The 20,362-nt window shown below is 56.8% G+C and overlaps 9 protein-coding genes across 9 annotated transcripts; 5 read left to right on the top strand and 4 right to left on the bottom strand.

Moving 5' to 3' along the window:
• Nucleotides 1-79: 79 nt before the first annotated feature.
• On the bottom strand, nt 80-1,358 carry L226DRAFT_573496 (uncharacterized protein; the record flags this gene model as incomplete). The annotated part of the gene is made up of 3 exons (XM_067684864.1): nt 80-357; nt 412-1,002; nt 1,061-1,358. The coding sequence occupies 3 exons, from the start codon at nt 1,356-1,358 to the stop codon at nt 80-82; spliced, it is 1,167 nt and encodes a 388-aa protein (XP_067532717.1).
• A 1,862-nt stretch (nt 1,359-3,220) lies between these two features.
• L226DRAFT_573495 (uncharacterized protein) lies at nt 3,221-3,532 on the top strand (the record flags this gene model as incomplete). Its single annotated transcript, XM_067684863.1, has 1 exon — nt 3,221-3,532. The coding sequence occupies one exon, from the start codon at nt 3,221-3,223 to the stop codon at nt 3,530-3,532; it is 312 nt and encodes a 103-aa protein (XP_067532716.1).
• A 1,339-nt stretch (nt 3,533-4,871) lies between these two features.
• L226DRAFT_467624 (kinase-like protein) lies at nt 4,872-6,237 on the bottom strand (the record flags this gene model as incomplete). Its single annotated transcript, XM_067676083.1, has 5 exons — nt 4,872-5,114; nt 5,210-5,522; nt 5,570-5,607; nt 5,657-5,926; nt 5,986-6,237. The coding sequence occupies 5 exons, from the start codon at nt 6,235-6,237 to the stop codon at nt 4,872-4,874; spliced, it is 1,116 nt and encodes a 371-aa protein (XP_067532715.1).
• Nucleotides 6,238-6,407: 170 nt separating this feature from the next.
• On the top strand, nt 6,408-8,133 carry L226DRAFT_163098 (uncharacterized protein). Its single transcript, XM_067672562.1, has 4 exons — nt 6,408-6,964; nt 7,021-7,165; nt 7,215-7,296; nt 7,350-8,133. The coding sequence occupies exons 1-4, from the start codon at nt 6,738-6,740 to the stop codon at nt 7,919-7,921; spliced, it is 1,026 nt and encodes a 341-aa protein (XP_067532714.1). The 5' UTR covers nt 6,408-6,737; the 3' UTR covers nt 7,922-8,133.
• A 1,759-nt stretch (nt 8,134-9,892) lies between these two features.
• L226DRAFT_524978 (uncharacterized protein) lies at nt 9,893-11,203 on the top strand (the record flags this gene model as incomplete). The annotated part of the gene is made up of 4 exons (XM_067678928.1): nt 9,893-10,302; nt 10,365-10,515; nt 10,571-10,703; nt 10,758-11,203. 4 exons carry the CDS (start codon nt 9,893-9,895, stop codon nt 11,201-11,203), a joined length of 1,140 nt encoding a protein of 379 aa, XP_067532713.1.
• A 260-nt stretch (nt 11,204-11,463) lies between these two features.
• L226DRAFT_512364 (NmrA-like family protein) lies at nt 11,464-12,800 on the top strand. Its single transcript, XM_067678338.1, has 3 exons — nt 11,464-11,584; nt 11,648-12,144; nt 12,205-12,800. The coding sequence occupies exons 1-3, from the start codon at nt 11,506-11,508 to the stop codon at nt 12,547-12,549; spliced, it is 921 nt and encodes a 306-aa protein (XP_067532712.1). The 5' UTR covers nt 11,464-11,505; the 3' UTR covers nt 12,550-12,800.
• Nucleotides 12,708-14,637, bottom strand: L226DRAFT_467458 (P-loop containing nucleoside triphosphate hydrolase protein; the record flags this gene model as incomplete). Its single annotated transcript, XM_067676064.1, has 2 exons — nt 12,708-13,783; nt 13,944-14,637. 2 exons carry the CDS (start codon nt 14,635-14,637, stop codon nt 12,708-12,710), a joined length of 1,770 nt encoding a protein of 589 aa, XP_067532711.1.
• A 195-nt stretch (nt 14,638-14,832) lies between these two features.
• Nucleotides 14,833-16,124, bottom strand: L226DRAFT_615121 (uncharacterized protein). Its single transcript, XM_067686733.1, has 5 exons — nt 15,780-16,124; nt 15,533-15,728; nt 15,324-15,473; nt 15,200-15,269; nt 14,833-15,141 (listed from the first exon to the last, which is right to left on the bottom strand). Exons 1-5 carry the CDS (start codon nt 15,817-15,819, stop codon nt 15,127-15,129), a joined length of 471 nt encoding a protein of 156 aa, XP_067532710.1. The 5' UTR covers nt 15,820-16,124; the 3' UTR covers nt 14,833-15,126.
• Nucleotides 16,125-16,278: 154 nt separating this feature from the next.
• Nucleotides 16,279-20,004, top strand: L226DRAFT_615120 (uncharacterized protein). Its single transcript, XM_067686732.1, has 7 exons — nt 16,279-16,589; nt 16,639-17,132; nt 17,186-17,556; nt 17,608-17,739; nt 17,796-17,956; nt 18,018-18,768; nt 18,821-20,004. Exons 1-7 carry the CDS (start codon nt 16,410-16,412, stop codon nt 19,729-19,731), a joined length of 3,000 nt encoding a protein of 999 aa, XP_067532709.1. The 5' UTR covers nt 16,279-16,409; the 3' UTR covers nt 19,732-20,004.
• Nucleotides 20,005-20,362: the final 358 nt, after the last annotated feature.

The following is a 20,362-nucleotide window of genomic DNA, read 5'->3' as shown; positions in this document are numbered from 1 at the left end:
GAGAACTCGTCGACGGTGGCGAACTACGATGACGACGCCTGCGGTGGGGATCGGAACGTGGCCGGGCGTGGCCGTACGTTTACGCGGACGTGCTCTGCTCGTCGCCGACGCCGCGGGACACTGCCATACCGGCAGCGTCGGGGCGGAACCCGGGCGGGCCGTAAACATTCTCCGCGCTGGACGCAACCGTCGCCGAAGACGTCTGGGGGTCGACCTCGGAAGGGGGGGAGACGAGCGACTGGAGTGTGTCCAGAGAATCTTGGATGCGCTCCAGGTATTCGACGACGAGGGTGAGGTTCTCGTTGAGCTTGCGCACAAAGGCGGGCAGAGCGTGGTCGTCGGGGGTGGCTACTTGCTCTGCAGAAAAGGTAAGTACTAGGGCTGCGATCGCGAGAACGTGTGATTGCCTACCTTTCAAGAAAGAGCAAGGTCGCTTAGCGTCGATGCACGGGCGGCAGCTTTTGACCCGCCGGGCACAGACACACTCGGTGGCATGGCCCCCACGCGCGCACGCAAGGCAGGTCTCTCCCATGTGGCGCTTGGGCTTCTTGACGGGGGGAGGGGGAGCCTTGGTTTTAGCCTTAGGCTCATAGTCGCTGGAATGCTCATCGTAGTCGACCTCGCTCTCTGCCTTGTTGCGCTTGGGCTTCTTGACGGGGGGACGGTGAGCCTTGGTTTTAGCCTTAGGCTCATAGTCGCTGGATAGCTCATCGTAATCGACCTCGCTGTCTCCCTTGTTGCGCTTGGCCTTCTTGGCGGGGGGACGGCGAGCCTTGGTTTTACCCTTTGGCTCATAGTCGCTGGATTGCTCATCGTAATCGATCTCCAGAACTTCTTCCTGCTCCTCGTCGTCCTCGCCCTCCTCCTCCTCGTCCTCGGTGTCGCGGTCTTGCATGCGGCGTTTGGCGGATGGTCGGGGGGAAGGGCGTAGGCGCGACTTCGGAGCATCGTGCTCGCTCTTGATGGCGTCGACGTCGATGGGATGGTCCGCGGTAGATATATCTGAGATGGCACACGGTTAATGTGGCACACATTCTCGAGCACAGGGGAAGGGACGTACTGTGAGAGGGCATGCCGCCTCGAGACGCCGGACGGGCGGTAGTGACGTGCCTGGTGGCGGTCATCCGAGCGTTGCGTTTCTCCCGCATGGCACCAGGGATCGACGCCTGCTTGGCCTGTACGGTAGTGGCCGAGGCATGGGCTTTGTTGTCGGCGACCGCGGTTTGTGTAACGGGGAGGGAAGCACTGGAGGTAGGCGGGGGCGCAACGGAGGAGGGACCGGTGACGACGGGGCCCGGACCGGAGGGCGCGGGAACAGAAGAGTGGGGGGCAGTTGGACCAGGGGGAGACGCATCCATGATAACGCGGAGTGAAATGGCGCGAGGCACGAAGGAGAGAGGTGGGAAGGGCGGCTGTCCAGCGAGCGGCGAACGAGATGGTCAGTGTGCAGTGACTTTATGCAACGCAGAGGGGATAGATGCAAACGGCTGACTTCATCAAAGACGGGCGGCTTGAGAGGTGACGAAACAGAGGCAGAGAAGGTACCGCAGTATAGTCAGCCAAGTGTGGAAAGGTGGCCGACTTAATGGGGTGCAGTTGCGCGCACATATGCAATAACTCATGATGACTCACATCGGTGAAGAAAAGAATGGTGGACGGGCATTCCAAGTATGGGGGAACCTCCCTGCCTGAGAAGACTCGTCCACCGATATTGGGCAAATTGGCATTGAGGAGATACACGGAGGACGGCATGCAATGACCTCAACGTCGGTGAGGAAAAATAATGTTGGATGGGTATTCCAATTGTGGGGGGACCTCCCTTCCTGAGAAGACTCGCCCACTGATGTTGGACAAATTGGCATTGAGGAGAGACACAATCACGGCATGCAATGACATGCCGTGAACTTCTCCCCACATCACCGCGGTAGCATGCCTGCCCCAGGCGAACGGAAGACAGAGGGAGACGGAATGACATGACATTGGAGGACTGACCTTGGAGAAGCATTGTGGTAGGCGCGCTCCGACTGAGCACGCCAGGGGCCCATCCAGTATGGAACCCGCGAGGGAGCCTTCAAATGTTCAAGTCCATACATGGTGACGGAGGAGCATATCGACAGCAGGCTGTTGCGTGGAAGGGAGAAAACGAGCGTGAGCGTGCTCGCCTGGATTGTGTGACTGGCGGTGGCGCATAAGCACCGCGTGGGCGGGTAGCGGGTGCTAGAGGGACAAGCGGTCAGTATTGTCGTGGAATACTCTACATGTAAGACACACCCATAACGGTGGCTGCGGCTGATGGGGCGGGCGTTGGTAGAACGAGGCGGGCGCTCGAGGCTTGGGAGGACGGGTGTCCACCTCACCGTCTGGGTTGGCGGTTAGCGCTGGCGGGGACTGGCGCGGAAGAGTGACTGGCGCTAGCGGGCATAGTAGGTGGCGGGCAAAGTCGGCAAAGTAGCACGAAGCGCTGGAGTGGGTCGGGAGGGTGCGGAGGGACTGGGACACAAAGCGCGCAAGCAAATGGGCGGGTTAGCGCCCATTTTGGATGCATGCAATACAACACGAACGAGAAGGAATACAAGGAAACTGATATTTTTCCTGAGACGAGAGGCTTCAGAATAGGTAAGTTCCAAAATTTCAAGAGGAACGGATGAGTGGTGGAGGAGATCCTTCAAAGTGCGGACAGTGTATCGATAATTTGGCGTGGAGGAGCAAACGCGCGGACAGATTAGCGAAACGGCCGGACATGATACCGTTTTGCATATAACACATAAGACATTGACAAGTTCCTAACTAGAAACCCTGGCGCCCGCGCGTGCTAGGTGTTCAGTATGGCCCGACTGCGGGTACACGGGTATTAGCGCACGGGTACGGGTATAGCACGGGTTGCCTAGCTTGTACCCGTACCCGTACCCGCACGGGTATATACCCGTACCCGCGACGGGTTTACCCGACCCGTGCCACGCCCTACGTCCTCTTGGGTCCCGCAGTGCACGCTCACGCCGATGATGTCGACCCGCCTGCGTCTTCCGCATCACCCTCTGTTTCTCCCGACCTACCATCTGTAGACGACGGCGACAGCTCCAACGATACGGCTCAGGTGGCTCACGAGTCGGTGCCACACCCAGTATCTCCACCATCAGAAGAAGTGACCGCCGGCTCTTGCACCCTCCCCGCCGCACCTTCCCCGTGCCCTGCCGAGCACGAGAAGACGCCGTGCTTATCGATGTCGGCACTACCGACAATAGCGTCGCTGTGGAAGATCGCCAAGAGCAACCGCCGCGACTCTGTATCCAGCGGATCCTCTGGGGCTTCGTCGCTGGAGAGCATGCGCCCGAAGAAGCGGGGGGGCAACCCGCTTTCCCGTGCCCGCACCATGGCTCGCTTCGTGCGCCAGGTCTGCGGTACGCGTTCGCCGCCGGTTTTCCACGTCGGTCTGCACCGCCTCGCAACCTTCGAGTTCGTCGACTCGGAGTCTGATGACGGTGTCGATGATGGGGAGGACGAGCAGGCCTTCCCCATCGTCACCGTGGTGTAAGCCTGTTTGATGTTGGCCGCTATGCCTCTCGCCTGCGCCTGGGGAGGTATTGTTCTGTGTCCCTCCCGGTTACCTAGTTACCTATATATGTATCGGACCTGCGTCGTTGCTGTCTACTGTTTTCCTCGTCATCTTGCATCCATCCATCACATCCCATCCGTCTCCATCCACATTTCCTTGTTGTATGTACGATTAGTAGATCATAGGTGTTGTACTCTCTCCTGTTGTATTTTCCTTGTCTCTTGTCCTGCGCATTGTTGTACTGTACATCTTCTGAAAGAGTGTTTCCGACTGGCTTATTTATGCACTATCGCGACCGATATCGAGAACAGGCTAGGGGGCGACAACGCATGTTGCCCCGACCGAAAACGTTTCCTCTTCCACCTCAACATAAGCAGGCGGATCGCGTTCCTTTGGGGGTGGGTGCACTGGCTCATCTGCCTGCCTGTCCCAGAGTCCCCCACGCATGCCCTTCGCCTGAGTCATTCATACGATGAACAATCCGGTGCCGGGCAGACTGAGATGCATCGCTCGACGCGTCATCGCGATCCGGCGGAGCACGACCAGCGCCGACATCTTCTCTTTCTCGGCCAGGGATGACGCCAGGCACATGCCGATCCTATACACGGTTCTTCGCGTGCATGTGAATGATCCTGAAGATGAGCGGCGCGCTCATCTAGCTTTAAACGACAAGTGGACATGCAGTACTGCGCAATACTAGGGTACGTTCGTACACGCGTATCGGACCTGCGGGAGCGCGTGCGAAGTGCAGCTTTCCATGGAAGCCCGTTCCATCACCCTACGCATGCTAGGCTTGCCATTAGTCAACGTCCATAGCTTCGTGAGGGGTCGATACGCACTGGGAAGAGGATACTCAGGCATGGGGCACGAAACTCGAGTTCAGGACTAGGCCCATGTGCTGGTTTCTCACCCGAGCCGCATCCATTGTTACGCTGAAGTTGCGATGCGGTTGGGTACGCGAATCGTGCCCTTATTCTGGGCAAGCGTGATCATGTATCAAGTTCATTCAACAATAGTCGATAGCTACATGGCCTGATCTGGGAAGCTCGGCGGGTTAGTCCGGTTGCGCAGAGGGCATTGGGCACAGGAGGACGACCGACCGACCTTCAACCTGGAAGCAGAACTGTGTATAGAGTACACCAGAATACTAAGGGAAATCCGAAAGACGTGGAGCATCCGACAAACAAGAGAGCAAGACCGACGACAGTCGAAAGCAGTGAATAATTAGAGTACATCTGGCATGCGTGTTCGGGGCCGGGTCAGGACACCGTTATGACCTTAAGAACGAAGTCAGAACGTACCTCATGACACACAGCATCTAGTGCACCAACTTCCTCAGGCTGTAGATCCCATTCCACGCCGCTGCGACGGTATTGTTGAATACCCGCTCAATAGCGGGCTCTGACTTCGAGCCGAGCCGCCAGCGGTACAGCGAGGGATGGAGCGTGGTCTTGATCTCCTTCCATCGTTCAAGGACCTCGTCGATGGTCGGCCGTGCCTCAGGTTGTGTTTGCCTCATAGGAACGATCAGGTCGGCCATCCACTCCATGCTGTTATATTTCTGCCATACGCTGTCAATACACCCTAGCAGACGGATAGGACGCGGAGAGCAAGGGGGTGGATGGGAAGGAAGGGACAGCCTGAAGTGGAACTCACATCATAGAACTCTTTGTAAAATAAATTGCCGAGCGCGAAGATGTCGACCTTGAAGGCGTCGTAAGGGACAGTTTCTGAGAGCTCGGGGACGTCTGTGTCGCGCCCGACATCGCCGACGACGTATGGGGATGCTCCTTTGGGAAACTGCACGGAGAGGCCGAAGTCGATATAGTAGTATCGTACCGGCCTGTCTGTCCGTGAGAGGGGTGATATTCTGTACATGCCGTCTGGAGTATAGTTCAGTTGAACGGGGTGGTGTCCTTGGGGGTATAGCGGTCGCGCGTCCATCATGATATTCTGAACGGCGATGTCTCTGACTATGCGTCAGCATGATCAAAAGGTCAGAAGTTCGTCACATACCGATGCGCTACTCTGTTCCTATGCAGGAATGCGAGGCCCTGAAGGTTGATTAGAGCTCTGACAGGCTGGTTGGTCGTTGTAACGTACCTCCATTGTTTGTTCCATAAAGCAGATGACTTCCCCCACGGAGCAGAAGTCGGGATTGTTGCATTGTCGGAGGTACGGCATGACGAGCAAATACAACAGAGAATCGAAGGGATCTGGGAGAATTTCGATAATCGGCACGCAGTGGTTCTGAGGGTCTCGAATGGATGACAGAAATTGAGCGATGTGCATCTCCTCGGTATCCTTAGGAACTCGCTTGATGGCCACAAGAGCATTGTCGCTCAGACGTCGAGCGTCCATGACTCCCCGTGCCTGCAAGTCATAGTGAATTTAGGTCCGTCGAAGATCAACTGGTGGAACGGATATCCTACAATTGACCGGATAGAGTCTTCGCAAAACAACGGATCCCTATTTGTGCCCAGCCAAGAAGGTTTCCAATCAGGAGAATACCTTGGTCTCAGCGAATAACCATGTTGCTTGAGATGGGAGTGTCGTGCCTGCCAAAAATGCTCTGAGGGGGATAGATCATAGGCGCCTAAGTCAGTTGATCGTGCTGAAAGAGCAAGGGCATCTTGGTTCAAAATAGCATGCCGTGGTAGTTGTTTCTGGTTCGTGTTGAACATAGCCTGGACACGAACAGAGTGAGAGCGGAGAACGGAGTTGTAATGAGCGCTGGCTGAGCGATGGGTCGGAAGAAGCCCGCAACGTGTTCGGCGCGTGTGATGACCGATATGGTAAGTATGTTTGGGCGGCATGGGACGATCGTAGTTCGATATCTACGCTGCACCAAGACCTCTGACCGGTTGGACGCGTACATCATCGGCGAGCACAGGCCAGTGCTCCTCTCCAGCTCACGCCCAACCCTTGCCCTGGGGATCAATTCTCCTTCGTGCGAATTGGCTGCTGCATGTGCCCGCCTCCACGTTCTGAACACGATGCAGCTCCGAGTACCCGCTCCCCGTGCCTTATATGTCGACGGACTCACCCAGTGGCGAGAGTCTCCCTCCTTTCGTCGCCCCCACCATTTTGTATACATCATCGCTCTTCCCTTCCCTATATCTGAACTTGCCGCCCCACCTCACTCTGTGCTCCCAGCACCTTCTCAGGCTGACATATTACCAACATGTCAGGCTTGGGCTATCAAATATACGCGTTTGCGGCCAGCGTAACGTCGATGGTGTTCCTAGTCCCGAGTGTCTACAGCTGGTTCAAGGGCAGGATGCCCTCTGCGCAGATGCGCGAGCTGGAAGCTCTGCTGTCTGAAACCGACGCGCTGCTGCGTTCCGCTCTCGAGGAGGGCACCATCGACTACAACTACTACGAAGAACACTTTCACCGGAGCATATGGCAGTGCGTTCCTCATAGCACTTTCTCATGTCTAGACTCCACATCTCATCTCCACTTAGGGCCAAGCTCAATGCGGACGAACTACGTGCTGATGTGTACAACATCAACGGTCGTTGGCAGGAGTTGAGGGCCTTTTCATTGGGTATCTCAAGCAGGATACGGCGGTTGATAGAGAGTCTGACACTTTTGCGCGGTGACATTGCAGTAAGTCTTCCACCCGTTCGTGTGGCCGCGGAAGACTCAGTTACCACAGACCAGCAGCGCTAGAGGAAGGCAACGCCTAACGAGCATGGGCTGCACCGCCAATCCTGCTCTTGCGAAGTACTCCCAGCGAGGTGGGATTCTCACGCAGGACGTGTGTTGATCTCTTCTAATCAGGTGTACGCAGACCGAGTCTCAAGCCTAGCACTGCCCGTGTCTCCAGCCAACACGGTACAACCCAGCACTATCGACGGCACAGAGCCTACCGTTGGTGCCAGTGCCATCACGGCACCCATTGAGCACCTTCCGCAAGCCGTCCCGCCTGCAACCTTCACCGCCTCAATCGCGCCACTCACCGGCCCTCCGGACAGCGAGATCTCGGGCGAGACCTCGAAGTCGCCGAGCCCTACGGTCCAAGTATTACCGCCTCTATGCTTCAAGTCCCATCATAAGGCGACAATGGATGCATGTCGTGCGCAGAGATTCGTCCTCCAAAGATGCGGCAAGTCCGCAACCGGGTCCGCGTGCCTTATCGGCCCTTCATCCGGGAACAAGGACTCGGAGCGCCGCGGATTTGCGAGTCGCATCCGAGCATTCGCCGATCTGTTTCTTCCCCCCATTCCCGCGAACTCGCGCGCGCCTGCTCTCCCGACCCCGCCGCCGCCATATGTGCTCGTCGAGAAGGGAGCTCACCTCCATACCGTGACGCAGTGGGAGGAGAATGGCCACATCGTGTTGCAGGTGAAGCTGCCCGTCTGACCGTCGTTGTCGTCGTGTCATCGTTGCGCACCGCCATACCTCGCCTTGACCCTGCGCCACCGGACCCTCCGAGTCGCTACACTCCATGTCCTGTGCACACGACTGTGTCGTGCTGCAAGACGCGTTCTCCCGTGCCATCTGCATGCTCTCCATCGCTCTCATACTATCCACGTTGGACTATCTCCGGCTCGTTAGTATCTATTCGCGCACGCCATACTACCCTTCACGCGTTACTCGTATTTCGCAGGCTCTATCAGGAAGAGGTGTTGGGCCCCCAGCATACGATCACCTGCTGAGCTATCATATGGATACGCCTGGTTCTACTTTGGCTCCGTTTGGATTGTGGCTGACCTCCTGGATGAAGCTGTCGAAGCCAGACACCTCTTCCTAATGGCAAGTATGCGTCGATCCTCGTAACGTTGTGCTAGTACTTCTGGTTTTTGTCTGCCTGTAATCTCCTGTATTCGTTCCAACCTGAATGCGTTATGTCATCGCAATGTCCGGCATAGAATGCCTTGAGTGCGGTAGTCTTGCTCATGGCGTCGTCGCGATCGTGCCCAGCTGCCGGCGCCTGGAGTCAGGGCAGGCTCGGAGGCGCTCGCGGATGGGCGCCACAACTTGTCCCAAACCATGCAAAACGGTATCATGTCCGGCCGTTTCGCTAACCTGTCCGCGCGTTTGCTCCTCCACGCCGAATTATCGATACACTGTCCGCCGTTTGAAGGATCTCCTCCACCACTCATCCGTTCCTCTTCAAAATTTGGGAGTTGCGTAATATGAAGCCTCTCATCTCAGGAAAAATATCAGCTTCCTTGTATCTCTTCTCCTTCGTTATGTTCTGCGTGCACGAAATGCGAGCGCTAACCAGGCCATCCGACGCGCGCTATGCTTCCCACCCTCTCGGCTAGCCTCTTGCCGATGCACGTAGCGCCGCTGTGCGCGCTATGCGGGCACTTGAAGTTAGCAGGAACATGGAGAATGTTCAACGCCATGGGTCACCAGCTTATTATTTTTCCCTGTATCTAGGGGCTTCTGGGAACTGTCTCAGAAATTCTGAAGGGAATCCATGCAGTGGATCTTTAGATTCTTCAAACTGTGGACAGTTGAGCGATAACAGACGGACCGAAGCGCCATATAGCGCTGGCAGAATCCTCCCCGCCACAGGACATTGACGCTGTAGTGGACTGACAAAGGTGCCGTACAGACAGGACCGACGAGCCACTTACGGCGGACCAATTTGCGATCACCAGGACAGTTGTCTGATCCCCGTGGACATCATACCCTCTTGCCCAAACCATGACCATGCCTAGCATCTCTATGGTATTCTTGGTGCCTTTAGCTTCTTTTCACGCGAGGAATGAGCAGAAGACTACTTTTTTGGGTTCGATTACCAGAAAACAAGAGGCTTTGAAAGACCGAACGGACTCCGTCCCGCCAGCGAACATGAGTCCTCCTGATTACTCGCATTCGGGCTTGGTAGGTTGTTAATCTCAGACTCAGACACTATCGAACTTCCCAATTCATCCAGACTTCGACCACCCTACTATCGGAAGGCTGCTGAAGGCTGAGAATAGCAGTCATTCATGTCGCCGCCGTAGGCGCGCAAAATACAAGGCCGTCGCTTGGGCGTCGACCACCGCTATCAATGAGAACAATGTGACCCTTGTAGTAGAACTAACGCGAGGGAGGAGAAGCTCTCTAGGTGGCACTACCACTACTGTAAATGCTGTCCTCGAGGATGGTCAGTTGCTATGGGGCACCTCTCAACCTATTGTACTCAACTGCAGCCATGGCCGGACCTCGATACCTGCAAACTTTACTCGGCAGCGTTCATTAGTCTCGAATGGCACTTCATCCGGTCTCTGGGACACCTGTCGACGTCTCTCGACCTACCGAGTACTCCTTCACCGCTGACCACACTACTGGCCTCGTCTCTCTCCCTGTTTGCGACACGTCCACACGTACACCAACATGGCCACCTCGACCGTGACATCCGCCCAGGGAGAGTATTGCTTCGCCGACGTAGTCCATGCCTTGACAGGGCATCTCCCGGAACCGTACAACCAACTGCCCGGAGGCCGCCTCTACACCTTCGCCGCGCTCTTCGCATACACCCTCACGCACCCAGCACAATTCCTCGAGTATGCTCACGAGAGGTTGCGTACGATCAATGTGCCCGCTTCACTGCACACGAGGAGCGGTTGGGTTAAGCTGAAGTCCGACGTGTGCCACTTCTTCGCACTGTGGTGGCTCGTTTTGCGTGGCGACGAGAGGCTGCTCAGAGGCCCAATGGACATCTCCAGAGGTAAATTCCTTGACTGGAATGGCACCCGTCCTCGGAGAACTGCACCAGGGCCCATATGGTCTCCCCCAGAAGTTGGGTACGTACTCTGTTCCGTTTGCTCCGTTCCTCGGGGATTACAATGCTCATTCCGATCGTCAGGTATGTGCGCGTTAGATGGTACCCGGACGTCGAAGCAACAAGAAAATGGCCCGATGACCTCGGAGTGATCATTTGCGACGTCGAACTTGGTCCGAAAGGTGACCTCGACCTTACCCGTGCCATGCGTCAATTCGGCATGGAGAACTGCTATGTGCGCCTCTTTCCGTCATATCCGTACACACAGCACTGAGTTTCACGAAATTCAGGTCATTGACACCAACCGAGGCAAGCCTCAGCTTCACCGGAAGCCAGTCGAGAGACTTTCGGCTCTCGCCATACAGGTGCTCGTGGGTGAGAGGGAGGAAGGAATAGACAGGCATGAAGTGATCGGTATCGTCGGTGCGTATTTGTCCCACAGACGACATGGAAGTTCCGACTCATCACGTCCCACAGAGCAACCAACTGAGCTCATGGAAGAGGCACGAGAACTCCGGTACTGGCTAGACGATTGGAAGTACTACTTGCTGTACACCGCTTGGACGCTTCCAACCCTGTCCCTCCTCGCGCAAGCATACGCGTGCTCCGCGCGATATGCCTATGGCGTCGCCAGCGCAGTATCGAGTGCCGCGTGGCTCTGCTTGCTTTCCATCATCGCAGTCCTCCTGTTCACGCTTGTCGACACCATCGCGCTGTTACACGGAAAGCTCCTCTTGCCCATTCTCGTGACCATCGTACTGCCAGTGCTATGGGTGCTGATTCAGTTCATCGTGCAGCAGATCCGAGCTGCGCTGCCATGGATCCGCGCGATGCTGGAGGCGGCTTTACTCAATGAAGAAGAGATCGAGGAGCTGCAGCGGCGTGGTTCAAGTGATCGTTCCGAGTCCGAGCCCGTGGAGTGACTAGAGAAGGAGAGTATTATACGTCTATGTAACTATGATTTGTATGCTGCTATATGCCATATGCCTACTGTATGCCACTGGTTGTCGCGCTCCCGCGTATTGTAGGTGTACATACCCGGTACGATGTGTAAGACAATCCTCGGGAAGCTGCTGACTGATGCTCACGGCTGACATCATATCAGGACGAGCCGTGTTCGCAAAGGTTCTACGCCCACATATATAGCCCCCGACAGTTGAACCTTGCAGCTTGTTCTTCTCCACGACTAACGCCAGTCATCTCGTCCTTACACCGAGCATTGAACATGACCAAATACGTCGTTACAGGTTCAACCGGCGGACTGGGTTCTCAGGTCTTCAAATACCTTCTCAAGTTGGTACCAGGTAGACATTTACTGCATACTGATACTACGTCCATGGTCACTCACAACGCCATTGTACTTTCAGCGTCTGACATCATCGTCTCCCTCCACAATCCCGCTGGCGCAAACGCCTTCATCAAGGAGTCGGGCGCCGAGATCCGTCGAGGAGACTACGGCGACCCCGCGTCGCTCGACACCGCCTTCGCAGGGGCCGACAAGCTCCTCATCGTCTCCTACCCATCTATCGCACACGAGCTGCGTGTCAAGCACCACAAGAACGCCATCGACGCCGCGAAGCGCGCGGGGATCAAGCACGTCTACTATACCTCCCTGGCGTTCGCAAGCGACAGCGTCGCGGAGGTCATGCAGGCACACCTCGACACGGAGAAGTACCTGAAGGAGAGCGGGTTGACGTACACGATCCTCCGGGAAGGGATATACAGCGAGAGCTACCCGCTGTACTTCGGTTTCTGGGATCCCAAAGCAGGGGAGGACGATGTGCTCATTCCGCATAGCGATGGCAGTATCGCGTGGGTGTGCCGAGAGGACCTGGGAGAAGCGACAGCCAAGATCATGGTAGAGGTATGTTTCGTTAGATTCTCGCGCGCACAGAGGTATGTGTACTGACCTTGTTGTACGCAGGACGGCTACGGGAACGAGACTCGCTTGCTCTCCGGCTCGAAGACGTACACACTCAAGGACGTCGCCACGCTGGCTTCCCAACTCCTGGGCCGGGAGGTCAAGCTGATCGTCGGTACCGAAGATGCGTATGTGCGGCACAACCTAGGCAAGAACGGTCCTCGCGGTGAAGAGGACTTCCTCCGCAAGTGGGCGACAACCTACAAAGCGTTGGAGAGGGGAGAGCTGGATGTAATTGATCCGCTGCTGCAGAAGATACTTGGCAGGGAGTTGAGGCCGTTCGAGGACACGTTGAGGGAGAGCTTGGGCGTCACCGCGGGGTCGGTCTTTGACAAGTACGCAAAGTGAGAGATAGGGACCAACTTTTGGATGATATACAATTCGAGCAATCCGATGTCGATGGATGTACGCTAGTGTGTGGTGACAGAGATCTATCATGTAAAGTCGCATATCTTCATGGAAAACGACGTCAACACGGTTCGGACTACTCAAAGGACTCCCGTACCTCAAGGAAAGATCCGCTCACCCCTCCCGCCGTCTAGCCTGAACCTCTGCACGCCCTCTTCAGGACCCCAAGGAACCTCTTCCTCCCAGTGGCTGACAACAATACACGCTTGCTCTTCCGTCAGTCCTCCTCCTCCATCCTGGAGGTATCGATGAGCCGCCTGCACCATCGCCTTGTCCATCCCGGCCCACGCCTCGTCAAGCAGGACGAGCGAAGGCGCGCCCACCAGCGCACGCATCAGGAGGACCATAGACTGCTCCCCAGGAGACAGATCCGCAAACGGGCGGCGGAAGTACTGCTCCTCCGTGATGCTCTGCGGGTGTGTATGCCACTGGCTGGGCCCGAGGGCACACATGACTTCGTACATCCTGTGAAGCCGCCACTGTTCCTCCTGCCCGCCGGCCTCGAGGCGTCCTCCGTCTTCGGCGGTCCCGACGCCTAGCTCGCCCTTGGGCACGAAGCCGCCGTCAAACCCGGTCCCGATCGCGTCCCACACTGTGAGGTTGTGCCGGCGCGGGAAGGCGTTGAACATCTCGGGGGAGACGCGGCCGATGTTGCGCAGGAGGAGAGGCGTGGCCCACTTGGAGCGCTCGCGGTCGAAGAGGAGGAGATTTGAGGACTGAGTGTAGGACTGTGGGTGTTCACCGGTGAGTAGCGCGAGAAGAGTCGTCTTCCCCGCGCCGTTTTCGCCAATGAGGTGCCAGCGCGAGTTCGCGTGAATTGTCCATCGGATGTCGGAGAGCACCTTGCGTGGGCCGTATGCGACGTTCACGCCCGTCATGTCGATGAGTGCGTTGCCGTGAGGTCGTGCTTTGTATCCGGACGAGGCAGAATCCACCGTCGCGGATGGGGAGGTGGAGGTTATGGGAGCTGAAGGGGTGAACGTCGTGGAGAAGACATCTTCCTTCTTTCCGGTCTGTACCTTGCCGTCGTCTTCGATCAGGGCGACGTGAGTGGTCCAGTCCGGGAGAGGGTCTTGCGCACGGAGACCGACAATGACATGCGGTGAAGCCCACGTTCGCTGCAACTCGTCCAGCAAGTCCAGGAGGATAGCGCGCGACTTCACGTCAAGACCAGCTGCAATGTTAAGACCATGTTAGCGTACTGACATGCGCGCCATTGAGTCGAAGACGACGGGACTCTTGAAGACGAACGACCGAGAAGAGCGAGGGATATTCATGGTATTGACGAAGGAATATGTACAGGTGGAGGATAACCTGAAGTTACAGACACTCACTCAGAGGCTCATCCAGCAAGAGCAGTTTTGGGTCCGCCAACAACGCCTTCGCGATCCGTGCCCTCCTCGTCTGCCCATTGCTCAGCGCGATCATAGGCAAGTCCAGCAAGTCCGTCAGCCGCAAGCGGGCGGTCAGGAAGTCGAAATACGCCCGCTGCCTCTCCTTCGCCTTCGCGTCGACCTCACTCACAGGCTCGAGCTGCTCCGCGTGGTACAACGAGGAGATCGCGAGCTCATGGATAGGGCGCGCCATCTCCGGGAAGAACGTTTCGCGCAGCGTCCGCTTGTCCTCCTCGCGCACTGACCCATACCGCGCCGTGAAGTCGTAGAACCCGTCCCCAGAACCCTTCCCGCGGTGCGCGAAGCGCACCATCTGCACGTACCTGTGCGGGTCCGCGTCTCGGAGGAACGGGAAGAGGCCCCCGGGTGGCGGCGCGGGCGGGGAGATCCTATGGGTGCCCATCAGCGCACCGAAGAGCGCAGCCTTGCCCGCCGCTGCATCTGCGCTCACGACGGCCCACGAGTCGTGAGGCTGAACGACTAGCGAGACATCCCTGAGTGCGGGCTCCTGCTCGCCAAGCTCGTATATGGAGGACTTTGGGATGTTGACGATGGGTAGGGAGGTCGCGTCGTGGTGAATCCGGGAGACCAGCCGGGGAAACCGTGGTAGGCGTCGAAGTGTAACATGCTGCATGCCGTCCACAGCTTTACGGAGCACGCCGGGAGCACGAAGAGCTCAAGCAGATGGTGGTGCAGGTGAAAGCATGACGGCGGCTGACGGGGGCTAACCGCATCGAAGCGCATATTCAAACATAACTCAAACCAAGTCATAAGAATTTGAACAACTTGGACCATGTGGACATGACCCTCAGGTTGAAGACATATAATACGGCGGCGGCGAACAGACTCAGGAGAGGTGATGAGATTGTAGAAAATGACTGCATACGCCGAGGATTGGCGCTTCCTTCGATCTCGCGCCTCACAAGCTGCGAAGTACTTCCATGTCCAGCATAGATATGCGTTTTTGCATGGGCGGATGGCATTGGGTGGTACGCATACATGGTCATGTCATGGGATGGCGAGGGCAAGCACCAGCGGCTCAGAGTACATATGCTACCGCGGGGAGGGCGGAACGAAGCATGCAAGACGACGACGAAGACGAGAGACAACAAACAACCGACATCTAGATAAAGCCAATCTGAAGAGAGAAGAGCGTCAGGAAGGGCAGTAAATTGGTGGCATGAGACTGGACTGACCTTGTTGGCAACATCCAGAGCATCGTGGTCCGCGGTCAGGCGGACGTACGCCTTCTTCTTGCCATCGGGACTGTTATCAGGGAGTAAGTGATGTAGGCATTGTATGATCCACATAGAAACTCACCGGATGAGGGTGTTAATTTTTGCGGCCTGAACATCGTACAGCTTCTTTACTGCGTCCTTGATCTGACGCTTGTTCGAACGGATGTCGACAATGAAGACAAGAGTGTTGTTCTCCTCAATCTTCTTCATCGCACTCTCCGTGTTCAACGGACTGTAGGTAGCACCATGAACGTCTGCATGACGGGGTGGCGAGTATAATCCAAGACTCACGAGACAATGGTGCGGAACTGGTCCATCCGGGGTGCATGGGGAATAGACTTGCGGGGGTACTTGGGGTTGCGGGAAAGGCGGAGGGTCTTGGGGCGGTGGAAGGAAACGGAGTACCGCACTTTGCGTGCAGCGTGTGCGTGCGTGCCGTGGAGAGCGGCCTTCTTCGCGGCCTTGGCCTTCGCATCCTTGTCGGACACTACTCAAAAGATCAAACACTGCATGTAGATAAAAAACACGAGAGACATACCCTTCGTCGCCTTACCCTTGGGAGTCTTCGTGTTGGCCATTGTAGCGAGTCTTGAGCTAAGGGAGAAGTCCGAAGTCAGCGATGAGACCTATCGCTTTTGCGAGGTCTTGCGATGGGTGCTCGATGAGGCCTTGGACCCTCGCTGCAGGACCCTCCGTCCTTGGTTGTAGCAGGGGTTGCCCATGCATACCCAAACCGGCCCACCCCGTCATCCTGACCTCAGCCCATGCATCCAACCCTTTCCGCCCACCATTCCACACCCAAACTCTCCCAGAGTCGTCGAGAACCCTTCGCAAGACCTGCACAAACATCATTTCGGCGTAGGGAACGATACTCACCTCAACGATGCCGCCTGCGTTGTGAATGGCAAGATTTTGGGCGGGCGCGCTGTGTCGAGAGTCTGTGACCGTGACGCGGCCAAAGAAAGGCAACAGGGGGTCACTCTTCTGACGCCTACCTTCTAGCGCCAGTACGTCATACTGTCTGAGTTCGTCGAGCACGACGACGTCGACGCGCGTCCGACCGCCGACGACAGTAACGACAAAGAGACCGACAGACGTCTTTGACTCTAGGGGACTGTTTGCTCGCTGCATGGTTAACAACCGTTTCTGAACGACCCCGAATTTCGCAATGCCTGTGTCGGCGAAGTTGGCTTCGCCGTTCAAGTTTACACCTATTCCTGTTGCTATTCTCACCATCATCATCTATGCTGCCGTCTTCATAAGCACACTGAGTTTCGATGAACTTGCCGATGTTCCGAAGAATCTGCGCGGCTTGAACTTGGATCGCGGATATGAAGCGTTGAGCAAGGTGCGTGGGCAGTCCGCGAATAAGCAAGCCGAGCTCAGGAGTGCAGCAGATAACCTCTGGTCCGCACCCCTACATCTCTCACGCGAATGACAATGTGCGGTCATATATACTCTCGCGTTTGCAACGGCTCGCGGATCGCCATAACTACGTTCACCTCTCCGACGACCTGACGTCGAGTGTCACCTACATTGCTGCCAGAGACCACGCGGTGTACTTTGAAGGGACGAACGTGCTGCTCAAGGTTGACGGTACAGACTCCCCTCTTGCCTCACCCGAGTCCGGTCCGGACGGGGTGCTCTTCTCTTGCCACTATGACTCTGTCTCTTCTGCCCCTGGTGCGACGGACGATGGGATGGGCGTCGTGACGCTGCTGGAGATGGCAGAGTACTTCGCGCATCCCGATCGGCGGCCACGCAGGACCGCCATCTTCTTCTTCAACAACGGCGAGGAAGATCAGCTCAATGGTGCCCACGCGTACTTCCAGCATCCATGGTCGAACCTCACCTCCACGTTCATCAATCTCGAGGGAGCCGCGTCAGGAGGGTGAATATATGCGGTTTCTTCTGCGTACTACATGAAACTCATTTCTGGGACAGTCGTCCGCTTGTCTTCCGTTCAACCTCACTTGGTGCAGCGCGGTCCCTACTTAACTCCGCAGTTAAGCACCCGCACGGGAGTGTCTTGACTTCCGAGGCGTTCTCCGCAGGAATGATTCGCAGCTCCACCGATTATGAGATATATGCACGAGGGGTTGAGGGAGAGGTTGCCGGTATACAAGGATTCGATCTCGCCTTCTACAAGAACCGCGCTTACTACCACACGCCGAGGGACTCCATTCCCGGAATGGGCCATGACGAAGGACGCAAGGCTCTGTGGGCCATGATGGAGCTCGTTCGTGGTGCGGGCTTGAGCCTACTGAACGATGACCAGCCGGGCACAGATTCCAGAGGATCTGTCTATTTTGACAGTGAGTATTTCATGTAAAGTTTACTACCCATACACTCAATATCTTCTGCAGTACTTGGACGTGCCATGGTGCTCTTCCCTATGGACTCTATCTATGCGTTCAACATCGTGTTCCTTGTTATCGGACCTCTGAGCGCCATCGGCCTTATTGCATGGGTCATGCTCGCGTCCAAGAAGCATGCCAGTGAGGTCATTCCTAAATTCTCTGAAAGTCAGTATTGACCACCGAGTACACTTCAGCGCCTGAGTCTGTCTCTGTTACCAGCGATCACAGCAAGATGGCGAAACTCAGGTTGGCGATCAAGGCATTAGCTGGGTGGGAGCGCTTCTGGATAGCTCTCATCATCGCTGTGCTCGTTCACGTCGGACTGATCGCAGGATTCGTTCATCTTAATCCATATGTAAGCGAACCGTTCAGTTCATGTCTTCCGAGCATATTCCTCATCTGTCGCACGCGCTCAGGTCATCCACTCGCACGCATATGCGGTCCTGACGGTCTTCCTGGCAGTCTCTTTCTTCGCATTGGTCCTTCCATTGCAAGGGCTGCATTATATGCTCCCGCCGACCTTTGTCTCGCAGAAGCTTGCGGTCACCCTCTCCCTGTATTCATTCGCTTGGTTGCTGCTCCTGGTTTCGACTGTGGCCATCGCAACCCGACATCTCAGCTCCCTGTACTGGACGACCGTCCTCTACCTCGGCGCCTGGCTGGCTGTGGTGATCGAACTCGTTCGAGCAGGCAGGCGCGGAGACCCGGGTAACGAGTTGGGCAGCCGCAGCGACCTGTTCAGCACCCGTGAGGAGCGCGAGGCACGGGCGGAGGGTGCCATCGCTGGGCGCCGCCTGGTGCGCGGTGTGCGGTACGAGGCCCCCGAGCATGCCGATGACGACACTGAGGGGCAGAACGGCTCCCGCAGCCCAGCCCATGCGGAGGCGGAGCATACTGGAGAGGGCGAAGTTGTCGAGACCGACCCGACGGAGATCACTCCTCTCATGCACCAGCATCGCCGCGTGTCCCAGGGCGGAAATGAGTACCTTACTCTGGACAGGCCGGGAGATGTCACGATTGTTGGGAAGTCTGCGGATGAGTACGGGTGGTGGATCGGGCAGATGTTGTTGCTCGTGCCCGCTACCGCGCTGCTGCTGTTCCAGCTCGAGGTTCTACTGCTCAATGCGCTTATGCACACTCTCGTGGACGGAAGCAATCCGGTGATGGGTGAGTGCTGATTATCCACTTCCCTTGGGTCCGTGCTGAAGGCAACTCGCAGTGTACGAGTTACTGGCGATCTTCAGCGTTCTCATCTTCATTCCCCTGACGCCATTCGCGCATAAGCTGCCCCAATGGCTAAATGCTCTGGTCGCAGTGGTCTTTGTGGTCCTGCTTGCTGCAACCTGGGCTGCGTATCCCTTCACTCAGCAATGGCCGTTCCGCGTCTATTTCCAGCAATCGGTGGAACTCGCACCCGCGTCCGGCTTGGCTGTGAACCCGTCCCTTGCCTCCCGCGCCCAATCGCTGGAAGTTGTCCGCGCGGATACGACGCTCACTGGGCTCAAGGGATACGTCGACAAGTACATCACGCCCGACATCCCGTCGTCGTGGACGAGCGATGTGTCCTGCAACAAAACGGGCCTCCGTCCGGACCTGATGACGTGCAAGTGGGCGACGGACCTCCTCCCGGCCCCCAATGGCAACTCCTCCTTCCCGCCTTCTCAGTGGCTGGACGTCAAGACGTCGCGCCTGAACGCGTCGAGGGCGCTCGTATCTGTGCGGGGCGAGAACACGCGCGGGTGCAGGCTGTACTTCGACCGCGCCATCAACTTCATCTTCGTGCACGACCATCACCGCGCGCATACGGGGGACGCTCCCACTCCACTTGCGAAGATGCACCTGCAGGGTGGCTACGAGATGCCCCCAGGGGGTGTGAAGGAGGCACGGTTGTGGAGTAGGACGTGGGGGAAGGAGTTCGTCGTCGAGGTCGGCTGGGACGAGGCGAGTGGCGAGGAGACGTTGGGCGGGCGGGCGGCGTGCGAATATGCGGAGTATGCGAGCGCGCTGGGTCCGCCGGGGAGCGGGAGGATACCTGCGTTTGAGGAGGTGAAGCAGTTTCTGCCGCTGTGGGCGCTGCCGACGAAGGTGGCGGATGGGTTGGTGGAGGTGTGGACTCGGTTCGAAGTGTGAACTTGGCGAATTTCCTCCAAATTTCTGGACACTGTGTACGATAGGAATGTTCCTAGTCTGTCTATCTGCCACTCCTGTTTATCCTTGGTTCTGTTCGGACAGTGTATGTGTTCGGTTAACCACCACTTGGAGGTGGTCACCGTGTAGGGGTACTTTGAGTTAGTGATCCAAAGACTACAGCCACTGGCTGCGGATGAGTTATGTGATTACTAAGGGCTGGCGGTGACCTTGTCTTTCGACCATGACATCCTGTGTACCCTCGATTGCCATGTTGTTCACTCCCGGTGATGTCTCCCACTCGGCTTCCCGCAGCATCATCTTCAAAGGCAACCAAGGGACCCACTGTGTCCGTCGCGGGGAAGCGGAAATATCACTCCGGTGAGATTACTCGCTGTTCGTCTGCTATACTTGCATAAAGGTCTCGACCTTCGCTGCAATGGTGGGACTTGGTAATACTCTTGCCTAAAATCAATTATCGACCTAGGACGTGGCCGGACCGGGCGTACCGAATAGCCTCACATTGAATTCGCAAGTGTTCCGAAGGCTGGCCGCTGGTACTCATCTGAAACCGCCCATGTCTCCTTTTCCCTCTCCAAGCAGGTTGCCGGACCAATGCTGGATTCACGCCAGC

This window comes from Lentinus tigrinus (genome assembly GCF_003813185.1).
Source record: "Lentinus tigrinus ALCF2SS1-7 unplaced genomic scaffold L226scaffold_25, whole genome shotgun sequence".
Lineage (NCBI taxonomy): Eukaryota > Fungi > Basidiomycota > Agaricomycetes > Polyporales > Polyporaceae > Lentinus > Lentinus tigrinus.
The sequence above is the reverse complement of the archived record's forward strand: the minus strand, read 5'-3'. Positions and strand labels throughout refer to the sequence as shown.